Raw genomic sequence first — 12,199 nt, 5'->3', positions numbered from 1 at the left:
AAAATTCGGCTTAGCTCAAAACAAGAAAGCCAACAACTATACCAGACATTTACAACAGCGACGTAACGAAAAAAAAAATGAAAAGAAAAAATGTTGATTAAAAAGACGCGCGTATTCCACTTTACCTTAATGTAAATTGCAAGTATACATTTGGTCTTCTTGTAAGTTAAGCAAATCATTCCGGAAAATACTAGGTTCGCAAGTAATAAAATAGGCTTACGCCTCCAACGATGGAAATACAATCGCAGACCGAGGACATACACTGGCTAAATGTGAGATTCATTCCGATTATTTTATCCAAATTAACCGAGTTGTCCACTAGTGAATTTAACTGCGACTACCTCCAGATCTGCCCATGTCTATTTTGATCATCAGAGCTTGAATAGAAGAGGTTCCTTGAAACCGCCTTCCTAAAAATTCTCACTGCTTGTTTTGATCATTCAGTCTTGAAGGGAGGGGACCCTTGAAACAGCACAATCTCCTTGGTCCATAATTGGTTTTATAGAGCTGGCGAAGAGCCAAAGTGTTTACATTGCGGTGATTGGCACTTCATGTAACCAATCGCAGTTTTCTCTGCAGAATTTTGTCTTGTTGGGTTTAAAGGGGCGGTGCTTGTAAAACAATGCTTGTTTCATTGCCTAAGAGTTTACCGAAATCTACAGTGAGGGACCTACACGGGGCTTTTCTCCCCCCGATGTTAGCCTACAGTTCATCCTACGGCTGGTGTGTAAATGGAGTATTCCAAGTCTTTCAGCAAACGTTTGGATTTAAAAGAATCGTTGGATTTATGTAGCGTGATTCGCCATGGCAAGTAAGAATTAAATGTTTTGCAAAGTATAGGCTACTTCTATCCGATATCTTGTTCAAAGCGTTTGGATTACGGATTGGCGTTATTTGTAAACATTTCAAAGTTGTTTAAAAAGGCGGGTAGCTCTTTAAAACTGAGCATAATTTCGAAAAACGTTTCAAAAACAGATTCGCAGACGCACAAGAACAACGAAGGTGGGACGTTTCTTTGAAATAAGTTTGATGCAACTAAAAGAAGTTTGAAACGCAGGCTAGCAATAGATCGGGTTTGTTGATATTGAAGAATGGGCGTTTAATACGACCAATGTATTTTTTTTTCTTTAGGAAGCATTCCGACATAGGCCATTTTATTATCAGAAATCTTAACATCGCCGTAATAAAATCTGTCGTGGGGTTTTTAATTCAATTCATGTTTTAAACAGGCTGGTCCTAAATGTTTGGAATCAATGGAATGGGTCACTATTATAGCTTGCGTTCAATGGGGTGTATTAACACCAGCAGTCTGATGAGTGCATCAATAAGTATTAACGTGTAACACCCAGTGATACAGCATGCACAACATAACCCTTTCTGACGACGAAAACAAACCGTTGCATGATAGCGAATCGTATTGATCAGGAATTTGTAAAGCCGTTTGTGTAGAGAATTTTGTAAGCAAATAGAATATATATTTATTATTGACTTAATTTCTATGACATCGAGCACTGCTGGCGACTTCATACGCGTATTTTCAAATATCACAACAGTAGCGTCCCTTAGACATACCGGACAGCAATTACGAACGAAGGAAATACCCCTCGTTCACACTCACGTCCACAGTAAGTAGCCAACGCGTCAGTCTGTGGCGTTGCTATAACGTAAGCGTTAGGCTACTTTTTGGTAAACACTGGCGTCGGCTGCTTGGGTAAGACAGTATATTCCACGTTATTAGTTTGTAGTTCTGTGCGTTGAAAACACGGCTGGGAGCAATCGTTTTCAATCTTGTGTTTTAAGCCTTTTCATCCGGGATTTCCGTTGCAGTTCTGCAAGCTATATCTGGGCCTAAATGTTGAGTTTGTGCTTCCTTTCGCTCGGGAGGTAAGACACTTGGCTTACAGATGCAACCAAATAAAACGTAGTCAGTATACTACGTTATAGAATGTTCTTCTCATAAACGAAACATGGTTATCTTCAAACGTGTATTGGAGCGTGTATTGTTATCTTCAAGCGCCTAAAATCTGCATAGTATCGCGTTTGAATTGAAAAGGTTTGTCGGATAGTTAGTCGGATAAGCGTTCACTACCCATACTTCTATCCTACACACGAAAATAACAAGCCGTCAGATGCTCCAGATACTGTAACACATTTGTAGCACGATGAGTTTATTTACTTGAACAAACAGTGAGTTTTTGGGTAAATGAGCTCATCGCCAGTCAAAAAGGCAACGCGGAATATTTGTAGCTACGCTGTGAGGGCTGCAAATTAGAACATCGTTGCCTACCTTGGACGCTGTCAAAAACATTACGAAAACAATTGTTTTAATGTCCAAATATGTTTTTTTTTCTTTTTACATGCGCCGAAAGGCTAGCGCATCAATATAAGCAAGTAAATGTATAAATAAATTACAGGACCGAGTAATTATAACAAATGCGTCATTGACGATGTTTGAATTAGCCCACGTTACTTTGATATCCTGTCTTCGTTTTTTAAAACTGTTTTGGTCCTTCTCCGAAAAGTGTCCCCTCAGTGTTTGTTTTCTTTTGTTTTTAGGTCAGCAGAATGCCTGATACAGACGCTGATTTGCCCGGAAATATAGGGACTGTTTAACAATCTGGCTTTCTCGGAATTCCTCAGTGGACTGTTTTCGACACGAAGTTTATCTGTTTTGGATAATGGATGGCCGAGATTGCGGACCCCCGAGATCTGTTCATATACCCCCACCTTTACTCACGGGGCTGGCCATGGAGTCACACCGGCTTGGAGCGGCTGCTGCAGCCGGCAGAATACCTCCTTCCCCCGGCCACTTGGGCGCGGGACACTCGGCATCACTCCATACTGGAAAATACTTGTCATCGGCCATTAACCTCCGTTCTCATCACGGTGAGTGTCACTCTTTTTTAATTGCGAACGCCTTGCGAATATTTGTTTTGATCATTCGGGATGTGTAAACCAAGTAAATGTGGATGTATTGGTGAATCGTAAACTGTTAAATATCCACTGATTATGTATGAAAGTATGCAAAGAAGTGTACACTTGAGTCGGTGCGTGTCGTCAATTATTTTATTTTTTAAAAACATTTTTAGTCATGCTTATAAACTGTTATTATTTATACTTATACATTATGTATACATATGTGGATTAGGAGCGAAACCACATTTTCGTTTTAGGGGAGTGGAGTATGGGCGTGTATCACCTACATGTCCTACATGGCTTACAACTAGGCTACTTACCAACAATGATCACCAAACGTTTTGTACATACTGAATGTAGCTAATGAAAGAATGTCAGTCTCAGGTCTTCCGCTGTTAATCGCGTTCATTGTTAGGACGTCTCTTGTGGTAAATCTATGTTTAGAAGAGCACGGAACTTTGACATTATTAGATTTGCTGCGTTTAGATTCTCGTGATGACATAAGCCCGGAGATGACAGATTCGATGATATCAAATATTCACAAATATGTGAAAATGCTGATAGGCTATTTGTGATTACCATAACGACAAGTGTAATGCGATATGGATCTATGGCTTGTCATTCTGTTTATTTGAATTGCCTAGAGTGAGTGTTATGATTTTCGTCGAAATGTTGAATGTGTAAAGGGATGGGGGTTTAAAAAAAAAATCAGAGTAAAACAGTAATTGCATCAGCTTTTACTTTGTTTACATATGCATGTTGCGAGGGGAAATGATTTATCACTCTGAGAATGCAGGCTATGCCAACTAATCGTGTAGGTAGTTTCATTGAGCTGAATAACGGGAGTTGAGTAATGAGATGTAGGTTACAGTTAGGCTAGCAGTGTCACTGTTTTGCTGGCTATAGTCTCAGATATCTGTGCAAAATGGATTGAACTAAAAATGTAGGCACAATATATCGGTCTACTGTAAGAACATAGCAGCCATCTATAAGGTAAACGGTTTTTGTGTTCAGAATCTGTTCTGAATATCGATACTGATTGAGTAAAACAGAAAAACCTGTAACGCCATCTTTTGCGCGTTTGATTGCGATATTTTACGTGTTCGGTTTACACGGGCAGCTGCATAGCGGTATTTTCCATTTACAGGCAACTGATTGTTCGCCTGTCATTTTTTAAAGAAATCCTTTAACTATGCATTAAGTCTAAAGAGATGGGAGGAAATAGCTTTGACGACGTGACAGATTTCAAAATGCACCGAAGACTCCCACGAACTTCTTTTTGGACTTCATATGTTATCCAGACTTAAAGTAGTTTTCATTAAGGTGGCTTAAATTCAATTGCATATTCTTAAACATGTAGACCAGTTCTTAAAAGGACATATCACATTCTGTGACACCAGCAGGAATTGGCATGGATATTAAATGTGCTCCATGAAGTTGTTGGGCTATAACAGTGTTTTCCAAAATCTGTTAAACCAGTATGTCATCAGTATGTTTAGATTTGAGTGCCACCCCCTATTCAAATACGTGCCCCATGCTTTGTAACCTTAAAATGTGTTTGCTTTTTGCATAGAGAGACATTTTTGCATATCATGTTTTGTTTAATGTTGTAATTTGACCTTATTGAATTTAATGGCCAAAGAGTCTTTTCATTTTACTGTATTCGTTTCTATTTTTCGGACATGGAGGGCCGAACAAAACCCAGTGCTGCAAGCTTATTGTTTAGCGGTGTCTCTGCCCAAGCATTACAGTTTGGGAAAATATGTTTACAAGTAGATTAGGTATGCGGTCAGGGAGCTAAGTGAGGAAGCTAATCCAAAAGAATGAAAACTCAGAAATGGAAATTTCGTTCTTGCGTAACACGGGCAGTGTGGGAGTCAGAGAAAGGCAGGGGAACTTGTAATAAAGTAGCACTCCTGAACTGACAGATTGTAGCATGGTTTCGGTGGAAAAAAGAGGTCTATTTCAGAATTGGGGGGAGGGGTGGGGGGTTGCCCGGTTATGTCAAGGAAATGGTTTGTTATCTCAGGTCAACAGCCGAGCTGATATTTTAGAGTGCCTACCCCTCTCTGTGCTGTTCAGAGCAACCTGAAAACATTTCAATGGAACGATCGTGTTGGAAATGTCAAACATGATTGTAGCCGGCTGTTGCGGGTCTCTCGAAATTTTAAATGCAACGTTTTGTTCCCGACACAATCGAGACGTTGTCAGCCAGCTCTCTCAGGGCAACGCCGGCTTTGCACAATTGTAATATTTTCCCTCTGCATTTCTCTCGAGCTTTTTGTTGCCTCTGGATTTATGCGATTTTGGGTTTGACGAGTCTTTATAAACACGGTATTTGCACTGCCGAGAACTCGCATTTAGCACTCCCATACCGCTAGCAGCGCGCTCTATCCCGCTGCGCCTTATTGCTGGCTTTTGCCTATACCGTGCGCCTGTCTGATAATGTGGTTGGATGATATGTCAGCGAAGCCAGATTGATTCGAGTGAAGGGGAGCCATTTCACAAAATATAGTGCTGTCAAATGGCAAAAGAGATCTGATAGCCCTGCTGGCTATGCTGCTCGGTTTATCTAAAATGGTGAGGCATTGTAGCGACGGTTTGCTACAGCAAACAGCAGGTCTTGGCTTCAGAGGTTCCCACTGTGTTCCCTTGTCTGATATCACTGGGTCAGGAAGTTTGAAGGAGTGAGTGAATATTCTAGAATGTTTTTTTTTTTTTTTTTTAAACTCTCACAAGAAGTGCGAGATTCATGATTTGTTTTTGGTTGAGAGTTCTCATCTTTTAAGTTTGTTAACTATGTCCACATTAAACCAGTACGTTCCCCTGAAAACATTTTTCCTTACTGGGTTGAAAAAAATAAAGAATGTTCGTTTCAGTGCACTTATGTTATGTAGCCTGGTTGAATTGTTTTTAATGGTGAAAAAAGTGTAATGTGCATGTATTTGGTCACTGATAAGCCGATTTCCAGATGTCTGGGCTAGAAATAGCATGGATGCTGTGTGTTTACCATGTTTTTCTGGTAACTTTTTTTTTTACGTTGGTAAACGGCAAGCTCCAAGTTGATTTCAACTGAGCCCTTTGGAGGTAATGAAACCAGTAGGGCCAATCATGTCTCGCAGCCTAAACTCTCTGAGGCCACCCGCTCCCTATGCTCATAAGGGAGTGCAATTAACGGAGCTGATACGACATGAAGTTGTTTGGAAGAAATTGTGTGTGTAGATTGGCTCCATTTGGGATGTTATTTGTGTATGGCTGCAGTTGTGCTCCCTGGATGAATTGCTTGCTTCTCTTAATCTGCATCCTGTAATTTCTGCTATTGCTTACTGTTGTGGGGTAAAAATGCATTGGGGGGGGGGGGGGGGGGGGCTGTATGGATTTATGAGGAGATCGCCCGCTTGTGAGATGTGTCACTTGAGTGCTACCCGTTCCAAGTCCCCTTTCTAAACGGGATGGGGGTAGGTGTTGGGGTGGACAGACAAACAGGATTTATTCTGTCTCAGTCTGTGGCCTAGCCCACACAGAAGAGCTGGCACAGGAAGAGAAAGTGTGGTGATTTTTCCCAGTAATGGCTGAGTGTTTGTTTGTTTATAGGAGTTTGTGCTCACTGCCTGGTGTACAAAAAGGCACCCTATCTCACGGAGAGGCAGTAATGTCACTCGTTATTCAATTCTTGACTTTTTCCGTTGTATTGCCAGATTTATTTTTGCACACTCTACACTGTATTAATCCACATACATGCCTTTGTATTCCTTTGGTAAAAATTATTTTTTTTTTTTGCCACCTGCATAACATGTATCATTGTCCATAAGCAATCCATGAAAAAATTATAGCAATGGTAATAATTGCTTTAAATAATTTTCTTATATATTTTTTGTAACTTTCTTATTGTGAAGGTCAATATTTCCTTTCTTGACGTTGTTTGGTCCAGTTGTATATAATATTTTTCCCCCGTATATGCTGAGTGCAGGAAGGGGGAGATGCAGAACAATCAAGGTTTTTCATTCCCCTCACAACTTTAAATCCAAGCCCGTCTTGATCCGAAGAGAGTGTATGAGCCGAGAGAGGTCGGGGCGAGACGCGAGCTTTCGCTTCCGTTTCTTCAATGAATACTCGCTCTGGGCAGCAGCTGGTGAACAGGCCCGCGCGCCGAAATAAAAATACAGCCACTCGCTAAAGCGCATACCAGAAATGTGTTACTGATTACAACCTGCAGGAGAGAATCTGGGTGGAAGGCGCATATTACTTCTGACGCTGGGGTCATTTGATAGCGGTGCCATTTGGTGGGACGACTAACTGTGTCTCCGGCTTGCGTAGTGTCTGTCTGAGTATTGGATACGGGAGACTTACGTGATTGGGGAGAGGCAAATGTTTTGCGGTGTCCGTGTTACCTCGGTATATGCACCCTGCCCTGTCTCTGTTTGTTCTGTGAGTTCATGCGTGTGTCCAGAATGTTGGCTAGAAATGACTCTAAGATTGGGGGGTGTTGGGTGGCGGGGGAGGAACTTTCGCAGACTTAAATGGGCACTTCTGTGCCGTGCAGCGTGTGTTTATGGAATGACTCAATTTCCTCAGAAACTGTTGAAAATAGCGTAGGCTACTTCCTTAAAAACATCACTCGTTAGCCATGACGGATGCTTTCTTTGGAAAACCGAACTAAGCGTGGGCCGGGTTATTCCTGTCAGTGGTGTTGTTTTGAGGACGGGCATTTAACCTAACTATGTATGTGCTTCAAGAAATGACCGTTAAAGCTATATGCTTTCGGAAATATCAAGTTTTTGTTGGACAGTTTGCAAGCGCTCATGGGTCTACCATTCTTAAAGGTTCTTCAATAAATGCCAACTCTGATAAAAGCGCTTTATATTTAAGGTGTAATGGGATGTTTAACTCACGTTGAGTAATGAACTGCGAAGGCCGCATTCGTTTTTAATTTCGTCAGTGTTGTGTTTTCAGCGGCGCTTGCATTCTGGGCCCAGAGGAGGTGAAATGGTCTGATTAAAGCACATCTATTTGCGGCACATTTGTTGTGAATGGGTCTGTTTATGCGTGTGAACATTGTAAGTATCTGGAGACATGCGGTGGGAGTCGGATTTTTTGCAGGTTTATGCAATTTAGTCTTTTTAAACCGTGCTGTGTGAACCATACGTAATATACAGCCTATCACGCGTTGCAAAGACTGAAACTATGGTTCCCAACGAATATGAGCTACGGCACTCGCAGGCATTTTAGTGCTCGGAGATAATTTATGTTCTGCCAGAATGTGATTATTGCAGTAGTACTTGATCAATTTAACAGACCTCTTTATCCATAGTGAATTAGGTTAGGCATACTTTTCTAACGCGTGTCCCAGTTCTAAGTATAAATGTGTACATAATGACAATTCGTGTAAAGACACAGGCAGTCTAACTGGGGTGTCACTTATGCTCTTCTGGCAATGTGACATGTTGCTATAGATGCGAACCCCACAGCACTCCATTTAATCAGACCTGAGATTATCAACAAATGCCCCTGTCCAGAATTTGAAAGGAGATTAGATGCACCTTCTGTGTCACACAAAGGCCCCTCCCCTGTTCTCAATTCATTTAATCTTCATCTGTTTGAAGGGATTGTTGTGGTCACCGTGGGCGGAACGCTCTGCAGAATGTAAGGGCAGGGGAAATGACAATAATTAGAATGACGCACATTGTGGCCCGTGCACATAAAAATAAACATAGAGGAGAGCAATTATTTTGGTTGACAGGCTCTGTAATTAGATGCTATGAAGTGGTCGCTTTCAACAAAAAAATGACTGAGTGGTCTTGAAAGTGTTGCTCGTAGCAACAAGCTTTTTCTTGTCTCGTAGTGAGCGGAATTCCTTCTCTTGTAGTGTTTGTTTTAGTGGTAGTTAAAAAAAAAAAAAAAAAAACTGAATTCACAACTAGAGCGAGATACGCGGTGTTACCGCATCTTATTTCGAGGCTAGGGGTGTAGTAAGGGCCGTCAAAGAGGGAGCGCAGACTTTACCGACCTACAAGGCCGTTACGCTTCGCTGCCAAAGAGTGACGGCGGATTGACGGCGGTTTTATTAGCCCTGCAGCTGCTTGAATCCCTCCTGTAATATTGCAGCAAAGCGTTCCTTCCTCTTTGTCCTGCGCTCGCGCTCCCACCAATTATTGATGTGGGGCCCTCTTACAGTATTGTACGATGCTATTGCTTTCCCCTTTCCCTTTTTTCGTTAGGCCATTTACGCGTGTATGGTAGAGATGGATCGCGTAATTTCGTGTCTGTTAAATATTTGCATGCGTCTGTGCATGCCTACGTGCGTATATTTCCCGTTTATCGGTTCTGTTGTTTAGTTCTTCAGTGAAATTGTCCCGTATTTCCTAGCCGTTAACTTGCCCTCCAGATTTAGTCATGCAATCTTTTGGGACCCCTCCACTCCCTTGTGAGTTTTAGATTTCAGTTCACCGTGCGGGACGTCCGCCCCAATGCTTCTGAGTCTCTCTAAGACTAATACGGGCAGGCTAGGGTTGTGACTGGCAGTCCAATAGACTTTACTGACCTCTGCTGATTTTTCTGGTTTTAAGTGCTCTAGTGTTCAGAGGGAGTGCAGGCAAGAGGAGTATTTAGGGGGATGAAGGAGGGTGGACAATTTATGTGCCAAAAAGTCCATTGATTTAGAAGTGGCCTTTATTATTTTGGCTGTTGGAGCGTCCTATTTCTGTAAGTTCAAGCAAGTGTGAGCAACTGGGCAGCTGTGGCAATATTGTGTAACCTGCTGCAATTTCTGGAATGATGTTCTCGGGCTTCCAAGTTCTGTTGAGCTGCGTTCATCTGCTGGAAGATCATGTGGCCTTCTGCTCCTTAGGAAATGATTCACTGAAATCAGTTGGCCTAAACTTGCCAGTTAATGCTTTTCGGACGTCCAGTCATCTGCCTGGGCTGAACAGGTTTGTACAATCTGCGTTTCGACCTGTAGGTTCTGTGTTCAGGTGCTTGCAAACACTAACGGGAGTTAATGATTGCCAAATGCATTGTTCAGTAATGGTCTGTTTAGCGGCTTGGGCAGTGGAGCAGTGCATAATGGTGTAGCATCGCTACGGACTCAACTTCAGTTTCAATCAAACTGTTATTACAGCATTATTTTTGGAAGTGCTGATGCAGGCTTTCCGGTACCTACTTGAAAAGAGAGCTTTCGGGTGGGGCCGGTTTTCCGTTTTTATCTCGAGTGTCAGAGCAGTCTGTAGTCTCGGCCTTATCGGCTGTGCCACTGTTTATTTAAAAACAAGAATCCTGGTGTTTATTGTGGAGATGGGTGTGGAGTGGTTGCTGAATGACTGATGATATATTGCACCGTATTGCACTTAGTTGACAATGAAAAAATAATAAAAATGTTTGGTTGAACTGCATAAGTGCTGTGATTGGTGGGACTAATGTGGGCATTAGCGAAGGGATGTCTTAAAATTTGATTGGCTGCCGTAAACTGCCGTAAAAGTGGGGGAAAAACAACCTATCTGTGGATAAATTTGCGCAAATTAATGCAAGTGATTCCACACAAGCCAGGTTGATGCTTAAATGCACATCAAGTCATTGTAAAATTGATGGCCATACATTGGTAGGTCTTTTCCCCCCAGAAAAAGTGTCAAGAAATTGTGAAGAAAATGTATTATTACATTTGTCTGTTTGAGAGAGAGTTGTTTGTGAGTGCAGAAACATATTTGTGAACTGATTGTTTAGTGTAAGAAATTTTTTTTTTTTGCGAATATTTGTGTTGAGATCATCTCATTTATTTAATGATTTATGAGACAATAATAACCCCATGCAGATAGTTGGCCATTCAAAATTAAAGTGGGAATTAGACATGCTCACCCATCATTGGGCGCCATAATTATAGAGAATTTTTTTTTTTTTTTTTAAATGCGGCCATGATTGGTGTTTATATTTCAGCTATTGTTAACGTGCACTTCAGTAAGTTCTCGAATCAGCTTGTTATTCATGGTGGGTGGATACATGGAGAATGCCAAGGCCAGTCAGGAATAACAGTTCGCGCTGCTCATCATAAACATTCTCGTTTGGGATGCCCGAGTTCAGATGTTATGCCCATCACCCCCTTTTTTTTAAAATAAGGAATTTGCTTGGCTTTCCATGCTTTTGTAATATTTGCCTTCTACACGCATGATCTAGTTTCTAGTTTTGAACAGTTCTTAGTATGCAAATGAGCCCAACGCAATCATCAGACCCCCCCAAAAAAAGGTATTTGTAGCCAAATGAGGCTTTGTAACCCTTATCATGCTTGGAGGTTAGCCCCAAGCCATTAGGTTGCATTGCAGCCCGGTGAGCTAATGCTAATCGTCTTGCAAGCTTGCAAGTTAGTGCAGTTATGAATGCTTTTGCACCTATTTTTTTAAAGATGTAATCCTGGAATGGTGTGGAAATAATCCATATTTAATCACCTAAAATTCTTGCAAGAATTTTTTTTCTCCTGATGCTGAGAATTTAGCAGTAGCAACAGCACAAAAGTGTGTTCCGCAGTTAGTCTCTGCATTTAAAAAAATTAAATTCAATTAAATTTCTGTGTCTGAAATCCGTCCGCCAGTCTGCCTGTCCGGGAGCAGGCTGGAGTCCGAAGGCCTCTGATTCGCTCGGGTTCCACCGGAAGGCCCCGGAGTCTTCCGCGCGCGAAAGAAGCGAAATCCGCACGTTTGTAACGCAAGACACACATCCTTCCCAGCCGTCTCCAGCGGCCCGGTGACATTTTTGTTTAATTTGGCGCGGGTCTGCCGACGCGCGGCACTTTCCAGGGTTAGACGGGCGCCGAGCCGCCGCCCTCTTTAGGTAAATATTTGCCTGTTCGGTTCCAGCCGAGGCTCTGGTTACTACCGGGAGCTCCGGAGCCGGAGCGGAGAGGAGCTGTTTCAGCGGCCCGGGCCTCCGCGCTCAGTCGGGCCGCGGGAGTGCGCTACGGATCCTCGGGTCCGGCGTGTACCATCGTGCGCTGGGCCTGGACAGGCCAGCGTATCGGGCCGCGGGCATGCGCTACGGATCCTCGGGTCCGGCGTGTACCATCGTGCGCTGGGCCTGGACAGGCCAGCGTATCGGGCTGCGCGTCTCGGTAACCCTGCTCCCCCCGCCTCCCCCACTGCTAACGGCTTTGGCAGAAGCGGCTACGTGGTGCGATGGGCAGAGGGGTTCGTAAAAACACGCGCTCGCTGCCTTGACTCTCTCCTCTGAACTTCGACGCGTTTCAATGTCCTTCCGCACGCGCTGCGCGCTCGCGCCGTTTCGCGGACATCTCGAGGCAGCC

At 42.9% G+C, this 12,199-nt stretch overlaps 1 protein-coding gene across 10 annotated transcripts in view; it reads left to right on the top strand.

Moving 5' to 3' along the window:
- Positions 1-617: 617 nt before the first annotated feature.
- The window catches only part of LOC135243503 (trinucleotide repeat-containing gene 18 protein-like), an 86,365-nt gene continuing 74,783 nt past the window's right edge, over positions 618-12,199 (top strand). For 3 of the 10 annotated variants that reach the window (XM_064315388.1, XM_064315386.1, XM_064315380.1), the window contains exons 1-2: positions 618-811; positions 2,557-2,886. In XM_064315388.1, the coding sequence (XP_064171458.1) occupies positions 2,679-2,886 (208 nt within the window). In that variant the 5' untranslated portion in view covers positions 618-811; positions 2,557-2,678. The other 7 variants (XM_064315381.1, XM_064315387.1, XM_064315384.1 and 4 more) reach the window with 7 other exon arrangements.

The sequence above is a fragment of the Anguilla rostrata genome, chromosome 17, assembly GCF_018555375.3.
Source record: "Anguilla rostrata isolate EN2019 chromosome 17, ASM1855537v3, whole genome shotgun sequence".
Lineage (NCBI taxonomy): Eukaryota > Metazoa > Chordata > Actinopteri > Anguilliformes > Anguillidae > Anguilla > Anguilla rostrata.
This window is presented reverse-complemented; position numbering and strand designations above follow the sequence as displayed.